We start from the raw sequence: 18,001 nt of genomic DNA, 5'->3' as shown, positions 1-18,001 counted from the left end.
TGGTTAAACTGGTCTAGTCTGATTTTCATAAGTGAATAATTTCTGGGATTCCCACTGCAAAGTCCACACATGGGACCATTTTAAATAAAAGGATAGATTCTGTGTTTCTGTGCTTTACAAGATATTCACTCACTCTTCACCTTTTGTTTTATGCTTGAGATGTCATTTGAATATTATCAGCTGTTTCCCTACTCTTTAATGTATTTTGAATGGTATTATTTCCTGTTCTCGTAAAAGCAATGTTAAAGGCACAAATCTAGTGTGCAATTGAGATAAAAGATGTTTCACATAACCAGAGATCAACAGGCATGTTTTTAAGGGCTTTCTTTTTAATTCTTTCCACTGAATGTATTTAAACACAAGTAAGTATGCCCTGACAATATTTTCTAATAGAATACAGAATATATTATTGTATTGAAACATCAAAACCTAGAAGTAACATTGACAGGAAACAGATAGAAACAGAAGTGCAATGTTGCTAAATGTGAAAATGTAAAAAGTAAACAAACTGGCTAAGTAAAAAGGAATTAAGACCTCATCTCAGTTTTCTAAGCTGCAGTGTCACAAGAAAAAGAGAATAGAAAGTCTAAAATGTGTTGCTCTATATGACTATTTCTCATAGCACAGCAATACAGAGAAGCCTCTGTTTTCAAAATCATTACATTGGAATTCAGCTCTCCAGCTCTCTGCTCCACAGTAGCAACCTTTTTTTCTTTTTTTTACTCATTTTTGGTTTAGTACCAATGTTATTTCTTTTATGATTACTTGAATTGCATAATCTTTAGGGAATTGTGTCTTTTAATGTGTTTTATGCCAAAATGTTGGGGATTTCTTTCAATGACATTTTAGTGCCTCTGAAGAAATATTACCTGCATGAGCAATGGCCACATGTCAGGAGTGTGTAGTCTCATTAGTCTGATTGGGGGCATAGTCAGAAATCACTCAGATGAGTTCATTGTCCATACTCAGTTTATCCACAGAATCATTGTTTGAGATGCTTTGGCCAAGAAATGTAAAGGCCTTCCTGACAATGTCAGAACAATATCCAGGAGAAATAATGTAGCAGATATAAGTAGTTTGCCTACACCAAGTAAATATTCATCTTCATGTCCGCAGGTGAAATTACCCACATGGCTTTTAAGGAGGGTAGTGGGAATCACGTCTATTCACTAGCTTGCATTCAATTGAGAAATAAGAAGCATGCCTGCTGGGCTCTCCTAACACACCTTAGCAGAGGTATAATAAAGTGTTATGTGAGCAGATGTTGTTACTGACTGACCTGGAGCGCAAGTATTCGTGAGTTTTAAGGGAAGCTGAGCTTGTAGGTGCTGGAGGAACTTTTGAAACTCCCACCTATATTTTCTCAGTTGTGCCTAAATCTTATAATTTGCCCCTGGAACTGAATCAAACCACAGAGAGCAATTTGAGCTCATTGTGGTAATGGACAAATTGACATTGCCTGAGGACAGCAAACGCTCCAACTGCTCAGAAATTTAGGCAGCATCTCACACTTGCTGTGAGAAGCCAGAGTGTGGATTTTTAAGCTGTAGAGCTTGGCAAACTGTGAAGAGGCTAGAAAATTAGATTGATTGAGCATCATACACAAGACCATTATTCTTATAAAGCTCTTTCACTGTTCCCAATAAAAAGATTGTTGTAAGCACAGAAATGTAAAGTGCTTTGACAAGAAAAAGCAACAGCAAGAAGTAGACATTGGCTGACTTCTGTAAACCTGAAAAGAATTAATCTTCTGAAAATAAGAGTCAGATTCTCAGCTGTGGGATAAAAAAGGCTCAATTCCACTGTCTTCAACATAATTGTGCTGTCAGAGCCATCTACCACTGTGTCATAGTCACAAGACACTCTTGTACTATTACCACAGATTCCTCCTTTTTCTAGCATGGACAAGGAGACTGCAGGGCTGGATCTGGTGGGAAGTACAAAATGGGGAGGGGAGAAAAAACTCTATAGGGAAAGAAAGAAATGCAACAAAAAACCTCAGCAACTGCAGTGTTAGCCACTGCCTAGATGTAATTGCCTTGAGTGCACAGAGTTATCATGAATTTTAGAAGAGTCACACTGCATACTGAAATGTCTACCCTCAGGCCAGCTTCTTTCAAGGCAAGGGAAGTAGGAAGCCAGTCTTCCCAGAAACTCATTTAACACCCCAGTGTCAGAGTACACAGACAGGAGCCAGATAAACAGAAGACACATTCTCAATCTAGAGGGGACAGGAGCTTACAAGGAAGAGAGAGATGGATGCAGCATTGCTCATTTCATGAGTATTAGAAGGAAAACCAGGCTTAGTTCATACAACAAGTTACATTTCAGGAATGAACTAGAGGAAAAGAGATGGCCCTGTGGGGTTCAGCACCTCTCTGCATGCAGGGCTAAAGCAGGGATGTGGCACCAGGAAGAAGGGCACAGAAGGGACCCAGCTGGAGCCTGGCCCCAGGCTTGGCTCTGGGACCCCAGCAGGCTTGTGGGGCAGTTGGGACAGCAGCAGAGGGAACCAGGAGTGGCTGCAGCCACCATGGCAGAGGCCTTCCCTGCAGTCAGATGTCCTCCACCCTGAATGGACCTTCTTCCCCCATCTTTGCTGCCCTTGTCTCCAGCTGATCCCCTCCCTGTCACCAGCTGCCATATTCAAAGCCTCACCACAGTGCCCACATTCCCCTCATACCCCCTAATTCTACAGCGCTCTGATTTTCCCTTTGCTGCCCCTTCTCCCATGGCTTTTCCTTTTCAGCCACCCTTGCCTAACTACATATGTTAAGGGGGAGATGCTGGTGGGCTAGCAGCCTCTTCAGTGCCTGGGGCACCTGCATTGACCATGCCATGAGCCTGCCCTGCCAGTTTTGACCACAGACTTAGGAGCAGGCACTATCATCAGCTGGAGTCCCAGGACAACAGCCTAACAACCTATGTTTTGTATAGAGGGTCAGCACCTGGAAGCTGAGTTGTGGATGCAAGGGGGAGAGGCTTTTTCAAGACTCTGTGTGGAAGGAGGAAGAGGAAGCCATGAGGCTTGCTACAAGCATGAAATGGGCAGCAGAGGATTTGTTTGAGAGGGAATGCAACGTGCCTGTTGTTGTCAGCCCAAGGAAGCTGAGGGAGCTGTGGTTCAGAGCAAATCAGTTCTCTCACTGACTGCTGAGGATCCATTAGATGACCCAGTGTGGTTTTCAGCCAAGGAGGACCGGGGGCTGCAGCTTGTCGGCCATCTGTGCCTGCCAGGCTCCAGCCAAAACAGCTCCCCACAGGAACCCACACGGATGCTTGCTCTCATTTTGGCAGGCAAGGAGGGGGAGATGAAGGAGGAGTGATACAAAGCTCTGTTTTAAGGAGGATTATTAGTGTCAACAAATTTCTGTTTTCCTGTAAGAGCTGTGGCTGATTGCACCAAACTCCTCTTGCAGACAAAATCTGAAGAGCTGAAGAGTACAATATAAAAGATGCATGTGTTATGCAGAGCCATACTTGCCTTATCATTCTCCTACCTGCGGCACATCCTGTGTGCCACTGACTTAATTTAAGCTATATTAGAATGAGGATTTATTTTAAAGAAACCCCCACTATCTGAGAAACATCATTTCATATGGATACTTACACTCAAGCATCAAATATTGAACCCCTTGTCTCCTGAATTCAGCGCCTGAGCAGAGGCAAATTTGGATCTGAATAAAAGCCTCTTGCATATTTATCTGGGTCTCCATGAAATATTAATGTGCTTGTCTAACTATCTACTTGCACATTAACACTTCACACTAGCTTTCCTAACACATATGGCTGGACTTTAGGAGCAGCAACTTGTGAGTAGTTCTCAGTGCAGCAAGACATCAAGTGCCTGTGAGCGTTTTTACCCCTTGAGTGTAATACCTTACACTTCTCCCAGCCTACGTATGGTTGTTTACTTACCCCCTTCTCCCTGCCTGAGACAAAAACAAATGTGGAGAAAGGGGACTGGGTGAAGAGTATCCAACATCCATCTGGCTCTCAGCTGTGAAACACTGCATGTGCTGTGGGTTGTACTTTTGACAAGCCTTCAGATACAAGGGATTTCTCCTGGCACATCCTCATGCTGTAAGAAGCATAGTCTGATCACAGGCACTTCACTTCCCCCATTCAGGGAAACCTCCTGGCCACTTCAGTGGGATTTTGAGGAAATGCCTCAGGCTTCCCCAGCTGCAGACTGCAGTGCCATAGCCACGTGAAATTGCTCATAGCCATATTTGCCACGTCTGAGTCAGACCAGACGATATAGTCAGAAGACCATTTTGTATTTGTAGATAATTTTAAAATGAAATTGCATTGAATGAAGCATTAACTCCATCAAAAAGCCAAATTATGCTGGAGTTACCAAACATCACTCAGCTATGAATAAAACTCTGGTGTTCCTTCTCTGTGCTCATTTGCTCTTTTCATGTCCTCTGCATTAATTTCCCTTGGGTTTCCTACCCCTAAGTACTGTCTGATGAGGAAAGTCTTGCATTTGGCCCCTGTTACACAATCCTCCAACTGCTCGGTGACAACAGACATAATTAGCCAGAATGGGAGGGAATAGCAAAAGATAATCCTCTGAAACAGCTGCAAACATCCCGTTTGATAGTCTTCAACGTGTGCTAATGACTGTTTTCAACACATGCCAATGAAACAGGGTGCAAACATGACTGTGTAGTGGACATAGATGATGGCTGAAGAAAGTAATGCAGAATCTTCTACCGAATGATAAATGGGGAAAGAATCATTATAGATAATTCCTTGCTGACATATACGAGCAGAGAGATCTTGGTCCATTTCTGCCCTCAATTACATGGTGCAGTGGCCAGGCAATTTAAGGGGGATGGCACCTGTGATGGCACCCTGGATCCTCTGTATATTATAATTACAGGAGGCAGGTCGAGTTTTCAAACATGCCTAAGCACAGCTTACACTTAGTTCTGTGAATGAAGTATATTAAGCATGCTGATATTTCTATATTGTTCTAGTTTTATATCTAATAATTATACCTAATAGAATCAATCTAATAATTATACCATTATTACTAACTAAGCAAAGACAAAGCACATAGCATTTTGTCACAGAAACGTATAATTTTTTTGAGTTCCACGTTCCTTGGAGCACTTACCCTAGTCTACTGAATCATGTCTTTCATCTCCTCAGCCTTTCAGAGGATGTATCAGATTAGAAGCTGTAACTTATCTTTGCTGTAAAACCATTGAAGTGGCTCAGGCTTCCTTGGAGATCAGTTTGTTCAGCTACTTGTACTAGCCTTAAGAAAGGGAACAGACTCCTGGAACTAAAAATGTTCTGCATCTTGGAATACACTTATACATAGGTATTTAAAAATGTATGTCTTCATTGTCAGGTAGGACAATGAAGTAACTGTTAAGTTAAAGTCCATTGTTACTGCTTTCTGCTTACTATCATTAATAATAAAATGTCAAATCAACCCTAAAATTCAAAACAGAGGTGCTGGATTTAATGTGAACAACAAGCAAAGAACAAGTCAGACTATTTTGGAGGGCAGCTCAAATCAGAGGTCTTGCTACATGATGAGGAGAAAGGAATTTGTTACTTGACATGACAATGCTTTTATGTTTGTTATGTATACTGACCTACAAGATTTACTGTGAGGCTTGCAGTCTTTAAGTATTAGTTTCCTTGCTTTTAAGTCTTGTTTTGTAAATGCTGTGATAATTATCTGTAGTCATTTCACAAATGTGCCTTTTGTAAAGTTGTCTATTTTCTACATTTTCTGGTTTTTCAGATGTATTTTTCAGATTTTACTTTTCTGATAGCTAGCTAGACAAAATAATAAAATAAACGGAGTCACCAAGGTCACTAGATAATTAAAAAGAGCAAAGGCAGCAGTGGCTGAAACTGGATATTGATGTCCCATTGTAATTATACCTGGAATGCATCAGAATATGAGTTGTCAATATGCTTGGAAAGGCATGGGGCTCCACAGCTGCTGGGTAGGACACTGGGTGCCAGCAGCACCCCAGCCAGGCTCTCCACTTCTCTTGTGAACAGCATGGACCACAAGGACACCCCGTGCTGTGCAATGCATGCTCTGTTTTGCCCTCAGCTCTGCTATGGAGATGTGCTCCCGGTTCTCAAATAAAGGCTTTTCCATTGTACTGTTTCTCACCTTGAATACTGTGTGATTTAGTATCAAAAGCCTATCTACCTATTGGTATCTCTAAAGCACTTATCTCTATGGTATGATATCTTAGCATTATACACAGAGTGAAATAATTAAGAGTAAGATTACCTATGGGCAGATTGTAACGATGCAAATATTTTCATTTATGCTACTATTTCTACAGGTAGTTTTGAAAGAAACAATGTGTACTTGCTCAGCTTCCTGTGAAACGGTTTGTTACGTTTTTTGCATTTCCATTTTTCTGTTTCTCCTGAGTTTCTTCATTTTTCTCCTCCTGTACTTGGATTTCCTCTCTTACTTCTTTCAGATTGCCCCTAAAAGAGATGAGAATAAAAAAGAGAACATTTTAAAAGAACATTTCCAAAAGGTTTTCTAATGAAAATGATTGTGCTGGCTAAAAGAATATGCATTGCATCTGCTGTTGCTTGACTCGGTATCTACTTTAATTTGTAGCAAAGCATAGGACTGGATAAGGCTAAATAAATACGAGATCTCTTTTGTTGTTTGAGCTTATATTGTCTAAGGTTTAGTTCCATCAGTTAATAAACAAACCTGGTTTTACTGCTGCTATTTCTGGCGACAAGATCAAACAAATGCCCAGATACAATTGGGTCTATTTAAAATAATGATTGGAAAATAGATGGTTATACCTAAATTCTGATATAAACCTGAGAAAACTATGAGTTCTCATCCTTAGACAAATGAGACATAAGACCCCCTCTTTGAGGGACAGCACTCAGAACAGAAAGGAGACTCAGACACAGTTATGCAAAAGGGACAATTCACTAAAATGATAAAAATCTAATTAGAAAAATGCTTAAATTATTTGAATTATTTGCAATGAGTTCCTGTTCTCATGCAGCTTATTTCATAAAAATATGAAGTGTCTTTCCTTCTATTTGTATGCTTTCTATAGACCTTAGGTGGAATTAATTTGCCCCTTAGAATCAGGTATAAATCCATCCTTTTACCATATCATTTAGTAATCCCCCCAAACCTGCCGGGGTTCTTAAAAGACCTTTACAAACCTTCAGCAGATTAATAAGTATCATGTAAATAACAGTTTACATATTGTTATTTACAACTGAGTAACAGCCAAAACTGCCAGCCACTTGCCTTCTCCAAGAAAAAAAATAATCACCAGTGAGACTGGGTGAAAAGAGGAAACTTGTAACTTACTCTGAATTCAACAAGAGCAAAAAAGGATTCTTAACAAATGATTGCACATCTTTATGTACATTGGCAGAAAAGTTTGCTGGGAAGCCTCCTCAGCTTGGGGGCACCAGACAGGGCCACAGGGAGGGCCCTGGGGGACATCAGGGGGCTGGCAGCAGGAAGCAGACCCAGAACTGTGGGGATCCAGGGAGCAGCAGGCTTCCCCAGGAGGCTGGGAGAGCTTCATGGGTTTGCTCAGCCTAAAAAGCCACTGAGAATGACAGGATGTGAAAGCCAGGCTTGAGGGAAAGATGTACCCTGCGGGGAGATGGGGGCAGGGGGGAGGCTGGTTTCCAAACCTTGTGCTCCATTTTTGGCTAGAAAGCTGAGTTTATCCATTGAAAAATGTTATCCTGGTTCAGTTTAATATTATAGCATATAAGTAAGACGAAGGTCTAAGGACTGGACAGTGCTGGTGTCTTTTCACATGCTCACTTCAAAGAAAGAGAGGGATGTGCTGGCTCAGTGTTCCATCATGGTTTCCAGCATTAGTTTCCAACATGCTACTCTGAATGGAGAGGAGAGACTCAGGCTTCTGGTGAACAGAAATGCAAAGCAGACACAACTGGATAAAATTTACTTTTCTTCTTTTTTTCTTCATACTTCATGTTGTTACATTCTTAATGTATGTAGCATTCTGGAACAATTCCGTCTTTAACAGAGGGAAATTTCAGATTCTCAGCCACTGATAAAAACCAAGGACAGGTCTCTGTCTTTGAGCAAGCATTATTCTTTTTGTAATCATGAAAAATGGTAAAGCATTTCCAGGGATCCAGAGATCAGCTCAGTCTATCAGAATTCTGCCCTATGAGTGAGATAAGGTACCACGTGCCACTTCCCAGGGCCCAGTAGCTAGATATGTTTGTAACTGGCAGCATCTTGGCAAATTCTGCTCAATGTCTTACGCAAAAAGTGGGTAGAAGAAGGTTTCTGAATAGCAGGTGCTTTCAGAAAGCTGGGGGCACAGGGGAGAGCAGTCCGTGGGTTTCCATCAGCTCAGCAGCACAACAAACAAGAGCAGCATCGCATCCGCCTCACGTCCATCTGGTTCCAGGGAGCAGTAGAGCACTATCAAGGCAGTCAGACATCTACCTCCTTCACCAAGCACCTCACTTTAAACAGCAAAATTTTCAAAATGCTGAGAAGCCTCAGCTCCCACTGAGATCGTTGAGGGTTGTAGCAGCTTAGCATGTGCAAAAGATTGGGGGACCTTAATCTCCACATTTAAATATCAACTTTGGTATCTAACTTCAGGTGTCCAACGCTTACAATAAGAGCCAAAGCAAATAAGCATGTCTGCTCCTGACTAGTACTTTTTGGAAAACTGAGCACATCAGAAAATAATCCTGGAAATCAAGGCTTCACATAAAGATTACTGGAAAAAAGCAATATTATTTTTTTTTCATTTAAGTATTTCTTAATGTATTTACTCATACAAATTAACAGTCATTTCTAACATAGGACCATGGGTGCAGAGCAAATAATAGAGTGGACCAGAGCTTTCTCCAGCATGTCTTTTCATAACCTCACTTCTGCTTCTGATTAGGTTGGAAGCACAGTGCTGGGATGGAGTAATGAACATCTACCCAGTAATTTATGTGACAAGAAACTGAGCAACTACTATTTCTGTGAACTTCTCAAGCTGTAAATGCATCAAACAGAAACAGAAAAACATAAATTCTGTTAATCAGAAGGTCTCATTTTTCTAGGTATGTCTACAGGCTTTATGGGAAAAAAACCCCTCCATAATTAACCTGTTGACAGAAAACCTGTAAGACCAAATGTTTACTCACTTGATAATGAATTACCATGGTGGCCTAAATTGTCTGAAAACATTAATGATTTTAGATGCCCTGTAATATGGGATCCTAAAATCTGAAAAAAGATGCCACACCTTCACCCAAACTTCAGACTTTTTACACAATGTTTTAAACTGGGAGTCCAAACTGTTGGACACCGGAAACAGCTCAGTATTTTTACCCAAATGTTAGCTGGTAGACTTGGAAATGGAGAAATGGGAGGTTCTTGGTGAGGAACATTACTCTGACAAGTCCACAACTAGATGCTGAAGTGCCATCTTCCAGATGTCCTACAGGTATAGGACTTGATTTTACTTAACCAAAATTAGGATTAATACCACTAGGAGTTTAGGGAATTACTTTTCAAAAACTGGAGATAATGACTAACTTTGTGAACCTGCCAGCCATAAATTTATAAACTGATAAAATATATTTGAAGAAGGAAAACTCTGGTTCCTTAGTAACCAAAACTTCAGTGAAGTATAATTCCTACGTGTGTTTAAATTATCTGAAATATACTACATCAAAACCCTCAGCAGCAGCAAAGAGCAAGGTGCCTGTGCCCATTGAGTAGTACAAGTATAAAATTCAATTCTATTTTTTCACTTTGACTGCCAATTTTATGGCACTTCATTTAAGCCTGAATCTCCAAAGAATCAATTCAAATTAGCTTTATAATTTTCCCCAAAGAATCTGCTTTAAAATAAATTGAATAGGAACATAAGACTTACTAAATGAGAATAAAATTCAAGTGAACTTCTCTGAAGGAAAACCTCTTTTAATCAGAAGACAAATAAAGCTCAGGTGCAATAATATATGACAGCTCTAAAAATAGTTTGTCCTTGCTGGTGGTTTAACATTGGACAAACCACATCATGTAGTTTCATGCCATGTTACTGGGAATATGAGTTGTTATATAAGATTGTGTTTTAAGGCAGACACAAAAATACCTTTTATTCTTTTTTCAAAAACTGTCATTTCATCAAAACTTACTGATGATGTGGCAGAGCACCAGTGTTTTTTGACATGTTTTTGTACAGTTGTGGTTCAGAGGGAAATTCATGCAGTTTTCTACCACTGACAGTGGCATTATTTGTTGTGACTTCGGATGTTTTCTGACACAGGTGTTAAAGTTTATCCTCACTAAGCAGCACATAGGAAGTCAGGAGACTACCTATGACCAGGTAGCTTGACCACTGACAGTGGGCACGGGCTACTGGGGACAGAGCAAGGAGTTGGGAGAGTTGCAGCAGTCATCTGCCAATGTTCAGCCTTCTCCCCAGGGAGGAGGAGAAGAGCATGCCTGGCACTGGGCTGGAAACGAAGGTACAAGCGCATAGCTAGCAGTCAGTGGAGCTGTCAGGGAAAAGCTAAGGGTGCTCACATAACGTGGTATTGACAGATTTTGACCAACAATGGGGTGTTCAGCAGAGCACTGACCCCAGATGTCAACGGCCCTTCTGAGTCCTACCCCCATCATTAATTTTCACTATGGCTCCTTGGCAATTCATTTAGCTTTCCTTTGCAGTTCTGAATAGCAAATACTGAGAAGGTGCTAAGTTTAATTATCATATCACATATGCATAAAAATCACTTTACATTCTACTTATATGCAGCTACGTTCAAGGTGGAAAGCTGAGATTGAGATAATATTAATTCCAGCCACAGCTTCCAGCTGCCCTAGTGTCAGGTGTACCTGGTAATCTACCTAAAGAAGAACAATCAAGAGATGGGGATGTTCTCTTGTGGACTCCTGTGGCTCTTGCCCCATTATAGTCTTCAGAAATTTCACTTGAAATCCAGCTGAGGGAGGTGTTCCTGGTTGCCTCAGCACAGTGGCAGAAATCCAGGTCTCAGCTTGCTCAGCGCTAATCACAAGCATGTTAATAAAGTGTCAAAGGAAAAAAAAATAATCATGCTTTCACTTTGTCTGATGCCACACATTTATAGAGGTACCAATCACTCACTCGTGTGGTCACCTTATTTTCTCTGTAAAAGCAAGTGAAAGCAACAAATCAGATTACTTCCAATTTATTTCTTAAAAAATGCAAGGAAGAGATAAAACAAGCAGTTGTCTGGCAATGGCTGAGGCGTCTCCATGGCTGAACCCAGCACCTCCTGCCCCTTGTTCTGTCCTTAACTGCTGTGTGGACTGTGAGAAGAGCTGTCCTTCAAGCCACTGACATACCAGTGATCTGAACATTTCCTACCACCATCCGCGGCACAATGGTTACGTATGGAAGACGGCATCTATATCCAACATGCTGCCAAGCCTTGGGAGCTTTCGGGAGGAGCTGTTTCCCTCATTGATTCCCTCAATGGCAGCATTACTTCATGGGTCCTAAAAATGTGAAGATGGGGACTTGAACTTTTCTGCCATGGAGGAGGTCTGACGTTGCTTCAGGTGGCACGGCAGGACCGTGCGGCCACCCAGCGCTGTGCATGGTGACCAGTGCAGGAGACCTCCTCCATCCAGGGGGTGGACAAACCCTTGGGTCTGTCCCCATGGCAAGAAAGCCAAAATACCCCATCTATTCATGGAACTCAGTTTTGTGTCAGGAGAGACTGTACAACACCTCCCATGCATCCCTTCTGAACTCAAAGATGCCAACCCACGCCGTGGTGAGGCAGCAGGGCCGGGGGCTCGTGATGGGCTGCGGGAGCTCCCTGAGTGGTGGGCAGGGTGGGCTGAGGCACAGGGGCAGCCCTAGCCATGGGCATCAGGCACCTCCCTGAGGACAAGGACTGGCCGAGGCTGGGATGGGACATGGGCCTGCAGGTGAGCCCAGCCTGACGGAGCCCATGGCCAGGCCTGGCTGTGGGGAGCTGGAGACTCGTCCTACTGCCAGGGCAGGGGCTGGTGGCCCCGGGGGGTGACGTGGGGCCCTGGGCCAGGTGGAGAGCCCTGTGGGAAGCCAGGCAGGAGCAGTCCAGCCTGTCAGCATCCTCAGGGACAAATTCTACTATTCTTATGTTCTACCTGCTTGTACAGATACAGTCCTGAAGAGCAAAAGCCTCTCTGCATATCTGATAACCTTCATCAATATTATTTCTGGTTTCTGCTTGAAAAAATACATTGCTAATATCCATATCAGCAATGTGATGCCCAAGATGCCCAACAGACAACAAACAACAGGAGTACAAATATTCCATAGGTGCAGTCAGAGAAGTCTTCATTCAGGACATCTCATTATTCACTTAATTATTAATTTTGTTTATTTACAGTAGAGACATTACACATAATATGGTGTAAATCCCTAGCATCCTCAAACACCAGATGCTGTTTTTTCTCTCCAGTCCCAAAAGGAAAAGCCAAAGCATCACTGTGAGAATTAACAAAAAACTCCAATTAAATTCCTTGCCAGAATGCTAATTTCCCAAAGATTAAAAGCAGCAAATTAATAATAAGCTTCTAGTCACCTCCCTTATCACTTTTGCACACATTTGAAATGACAATAATCTGTGTTTAAAATGGACATTATCAGGTAGACAAGCAAATTTTAAAACCGATTTAAGAAAACCAAATATATAATGCTTCACTGGTTTATCATCTCAAATATGGGTCAAAGGGAAGAACTGCTAAGGGCATTGCTCTTTTGAATGACAAGTTATGTACAAATGTTGGTATAAAGGCATGGGAGATGAGAAGTCTTCACGCAGAACACAGAGGACCACAGCAGGGTCTGGAAGGATCTCAGAGGTCACCCTTTCATCTCTCTGCCCCATAGCAGAATGGACTATACCTAAGCTTTTCTTGGCAGGTGTATGTTCAGCCTGTTCTTAGAGCCTCCCTGTTAATGGGCATTTGACAACTGCTCCAGGCAATAGATCCCTGCCAGTCACTCCCTGATCATTAAAGAGTTTTTCCTTCTTTAAAGTAAATCTTACTTGCTGCAGTTTAATCACATTACTTTTTGTACTATCAATGGACAAGAAGAAAGGGATTTTTTTTTTCCTCATATCTGCAAGTTTTTTGCACATTTGAATGATGTTACCACGTCCTTGCTCAGTTTTCACTTCTTCTTGGGATTTTTTCCAATTATTCTGACACCACCCCCTGCTTTGGGGAGACAAGGGCAATGCCATACACACTTAAGTCAAAGGGAGTTTTGCCATTTACTGCAGTGGACACTGGCCTGAGACCCAGTCATCTCTGAACCCCGCTTTTCCCTGCCATTTCCTTTGTGCCAGGGTAGCCCTAGCAGTGTGTGATGAAAAGGGCTGAAGGCTTCACACTGCCACTCCATGCTCATAGTAAAAAATAAATATTTAAATCCCCAAACTGTCAGGTATTTCAGCCATATTTTCATTCCATTTAGAAAAATCATTATCAAATGCACATTTTTTAAAAGGTTTTGACAAGGCATTGCTCTTTTTTTATATCAGGGTCCTACAAAATCATGTGGGCTTATATTAAACACACTTCTACTTCATGTGTGGGACCAAATCAGCACTTTCATTATCAATGAGCAACACATCTTAAGTTGCAACCAGATGGCACTTGAGCAATTATGCACATATATTATCTCACACAGGGAAGAGAAACATCAAACATAGCTTGCCAATCTACTGTTGCCCACGTGTTTTTTATAATACCAGAAACTATTTCACAGAGGTGAAATATTTAGGTTTTCTGTTGATTCAGGAAGGATCATTAATTGGGGGTTGCAAAACATGCAAAAAATGCAGTATTCACATAGCTGAAGATAAGTAAAATCAGTCAGAAAACAGTGGAGTATGGTTGTCATCTCAGCAGGAAGAAAGATGAACTATCATACCCTGTTCTTAGAGGCACAGAGACCTTTAGACATGTTTGTGGAGTACTTTGCCTGCTGGGATCCTGTGCAAGGGTAGATGCTGCTGCAGTAAATATTCCTGAAATAGTGATCAAGGGCAGTTTCCAGCATTGAGGCTTTAAAAGTCATAAAAATACAAAGTTTAAGATAACCATAGCCCTATATTGCAGGTAAGTGAACATCACATGTATTTTGTAATATACAGTAACTTTGTAACTGTAGAGTTAGATTAACTGCTATGCTCTGAAATGTGACTATAAAATGATATCGTGGTGTTTTTTGTTTATTGGGCAGCAATGATTTTTGAATCAAATATAAGTTGCAAGTAAAAAGATGCTTCATGTAGTTGCAAATCTTCCAACAAAACTTTCAAAAGAAGTTGACATGTAACTAGATTACTGTTCTCATGCACTATCATCAGAATTCAAGATTCTGCCAACAAAATAAAGTCTTCACTGACACCTCTGATTCCACTGAGTATGGATGGGATATTAAAAAATGTTCAGGGGTATTTCTCTGCTGTGGAGCACAATATGGAGACATCTGCAGTTATCACTAGCTCAGATGTTGGAAACAGCTTAACTTCAGCTACTTTTCACTAACATAAATTAGCTCATGCATATCTTTATGTCCCAAGTCAAGCCCTAAGGTATTCAGCCATGTGTTGTATGTAACCTCAGCGAGGCATACCACTAATTTTCACAGACACTTTTGAAAATCCCTCTTTTACCTCCACTGGTGCCTATGTAGTCCTGTCAGTGTTGGATTTGTGTTGGGTGAACTGGATTACAAACCAGCAGAAACAATTAATATTGCTACTGCAATCATGCCTGTGGAATAACAATATATCAAAAAAATTACATTAATATAACTGCTTTTGTATGAAAACCACAATTTCATTTGTTTGTGTATCTCCCTCAGTACTTTACATGCATTTCTAGTGTAATTTTCCAAGGTTTTCTCAGTTCTCCTGAGATGCTCTGGTCAGTCTGACGTGACACTGACAGGCTTGATCTAGTTTATTTCTGGACCCTTTTCAGCTCAATTCTTCAAAATGCTGTCCTTAGTAAGTCTCTGTCAGAATTTCTGCTATATAACCATCAGGGCTGTTTGAAGGCAGTATCAAATTTAAACTTTCTCTTTGTGCGTAACAATTTTATCAACAAAAGTCTAGATTTTGTTTCGTGTAAACTGAATACACGTTGTTGGAAAGTAAATAGAAAAGAAAGTAGAAAGAAATTTGAAGTCATTCATGTTAGAACATGAAGATTCAGGCTACGTCTGGAAAACATCAAAATACAATCTGTTTAACATTTGTCTTGGCTTCAGATTCTCCTTCAGAAGAATTTTCAGGTAGACTTCCCAGGGATATACGCTCAAAGGGTCTTTGCGTTAATTGAGATTTTATCACCTGGAAATCTCCACTTTTTCATGTAACAACAGTATGTCATGTCCATAACCATTGTGTAACAGAAAGAGTGAAGAAAACCTCTAAAGTGAGAGATGGAAGATAGGTACTTCAATTATAGCCCTTCACTTGGGAAGATGTAATAATTCCTGGAATCCGAGGTACTCTGTACAACCTTTCAGAAAGCTCGCAACTTGAAACACATACAAAGTTACACAAAAATAACCATGCCTATGATCTTCATTTCTTCATTTTATACCATTTTAGGAATATAAATGGATGTTCAAAAGAGTATAAACTACATTTACACTCATTCTAACATCCCTTCACAGTGCGAGAATGACACAAAAAGCCCTATATATAAATAAGAATTGCAGATAATGCATGAGAAAATACAATACCCAGTCAATAAGAAATCACGGGATGGTATTATACCAGTCAACACATTTTTAAAAATCCGATCCTGTTAAATAAACTTGATATGATTTTTCTGTGAAATTACAAGTCTGGTGTATTAATGTTTTTCTGATATGACAGCCTCTCTGAGGCATTTGACTCAGTACTAAACAACATTTGGATTTTTAAATTACCGTATAAAACCAACACAGAATCCATTAAAGGGATTCAAGTTTCCAAAAATGCCCTCATTTATGAGTTTATAAGGAATCTTTTCTGAATTATTTTCTAGAAGACTCATTTTGTGATCTTTCTTTATTAGTGTGTTGTTCTTTAAAGGTTGTGTTAGTTTATAGATTAATGAAGACTTGCAAATAATCAAGTGGACAGATAATATTTTACCACATTTAAACACCTGAAGCAGTACACAAACCACATCGGGCACTTCTTTGTGAAATACAGGCATATGCCACCAGGAAAGAATAATTTTCTTCTTTTCAGCCCGAATAGCTAGAGGTTTTGAAGTAAAATATAACTGAAGGATTTTCCACCTCTTCTGTGTGCAAGTCCACCTTTGGATCCTTGCATCTTTGATACCAAGGTCTCTGTTAAGAACTATAACTTTGCTGAAAGCACAATAGAAGTCATTCAAGAGAAAGTAGGTGTAACGAAAAGCAAAGCTGCCACTGAAGAATTTCCTCTGTTGTCAGAAGGCTATGGAACACTACTAATTAGCAGTTAAAATCTTATCTCATTTGTATGCTTCCTAGAAAAAAGAAGCATGCTGTAAAAGAGCAGTGAGTAGCTTATCTATATAAAAGATCATAAATGTACTTAGAAAACCTTTGACTGTGTACATTTTCCTATGCCAGAGTCTAGGTTTTGTTTTTTCAATGATGCTTGGAAGGGCCCAAGCCATTTCAAGTTTAGCTTAGCTTGTGTTTAGCAGTTCTTGCAAGAGTAAATTATATTTTTTCCCTCATAAGTCTTTAAGACTAGCAGTGTGCCCTCCAGCTTTCTTAATCTGGTGACTGTGGATGCTGTGGCAGTATGAGGGAACTGAAGCGCAGGTAGCGTCCAAGCTTGTGTGCTCTTTCTAAACAGTATTTCCCATGGGCACAGTTGGATACAGGCTATTGAAAGAGATGGACCATGGACCTGACCCCACAGGGCATTTCTAACATTCTTATGATTTCAGTAGGACAAAGGTGCCTGAACTTCTTTATGTCCCTTGGTCTATGTACACCATTTCTAAATTTTTTTGTTCCATACTATAGTTAAAGAACTGCCACAGAGAACAGAGAACTGCAATGATGAATCACTGCAATGGAGAACCAGTACAAATCAGAAAGCTACAAATATTTTCTTTACAATCCTACTGGTTTTTTTGCCATGACTGGCTCTCAACCAGAGATCTAACATGATTTCTCACCCTTGACTTACAGTCCTCAGTTCTATATGATTAAAAATTGGACTTTTCCTGGTCTAAATTTTCATACATCATACCAACTTGCAGATTGTGACACCCTTCACAATTAGGAGTAAAATATTATAATCATGGCAACAATGTAATCAAAGTTTCTGACCAGTCTTTGACAAAGGCATCTAATAAGTTTCAGTATTTAATGATTTTTCAATAAATCTCTATGTCTCACTATTCTTAAGCTCTATTAAATTTAAGTGATTTTCTAAGTTTAGAAATCCACAGCTGTTCTCGTGCACCCCTGTGAACAGAGAAAATCTCTCTATGAAGTAGTCTCTGTCTGATCATAATACATGAAGGTTGTGGCACCGCATGAAGATTTGAATGCTGCTTGCCTGATAAGGCAGATCAAGCACGGGAGAGCACTGCAGAGGTTCTTAGCAGAAGCTGAGGAGCGTGCCACTGTTTGGACCAGCACATCTGTGTCAGCACAGCAAAGTACAGGACCCAAACCTTGCTTCTAGGCAGCATTTTGCATGATACTGCCCTGCAGTGTATAAACACAACAGTGGCCAAGTCTGAATTTGAGGATCTACCTTATGTTTTCAGTGAACTGCAGGAGGGGCTGTCTATGATATGTTTCTGATTTTTAGAAGTCTTCTTTTTCCTATTTTTTCATATGAAATGTCCAATTTTAAAAATCTAAAAAAGCAGGCTGATTGTGTTATAAATTCCTGCAGGATTTTCAAATCTGTGTACTTAGTGCATGAACTACTCGGTTCAGTAGAAGCTAGC

At 40.5% G+C, this 18,001-nt stretch overlaps 1 protein-coding gene across 1 annotated transcript in view; it reads right to left on the bottom strand.

The window, feature by feature from the left end:
- Nucleotides 1-6,362: 6,362 nt before the first annotated feature.
- Nucleotides 6,363-18,001, bottom strand: part of EFCAB11 (EF-hand calcium binding domain 11) — an 80,720-nt gene continuing 69,081 nt past the window's right edge. Inside the window, exon 6 of the mRNA XM_055715972.1 lies at nt 6,363-6,483. Coding sequence (XP_055571947.1) covers nt 6,363-6,483 — 121 coding nt within the window. The remainder of the gene's footprint in view (nt 6,484-18,001) is intronic.

The sequence above is a fragment of the Falco cherrug genome, chromosome 7, assembly GCF_023634085.1.
Source record: "Falco cherrug isolate bFalChe1 chromosome 7, bFalChe1.pri, whole genome shotgun sequence".
NCBI lineage: Eukaryota > Metazoa > Chordata > Aves > Falconiformes > Falconidae > Falco > Falco cherrug.
The sequence above is the reverse complement of the archived record's forward strand: the minus strand, read 5'-3'. Positions and strand labels throughout refer to the sequence as shown.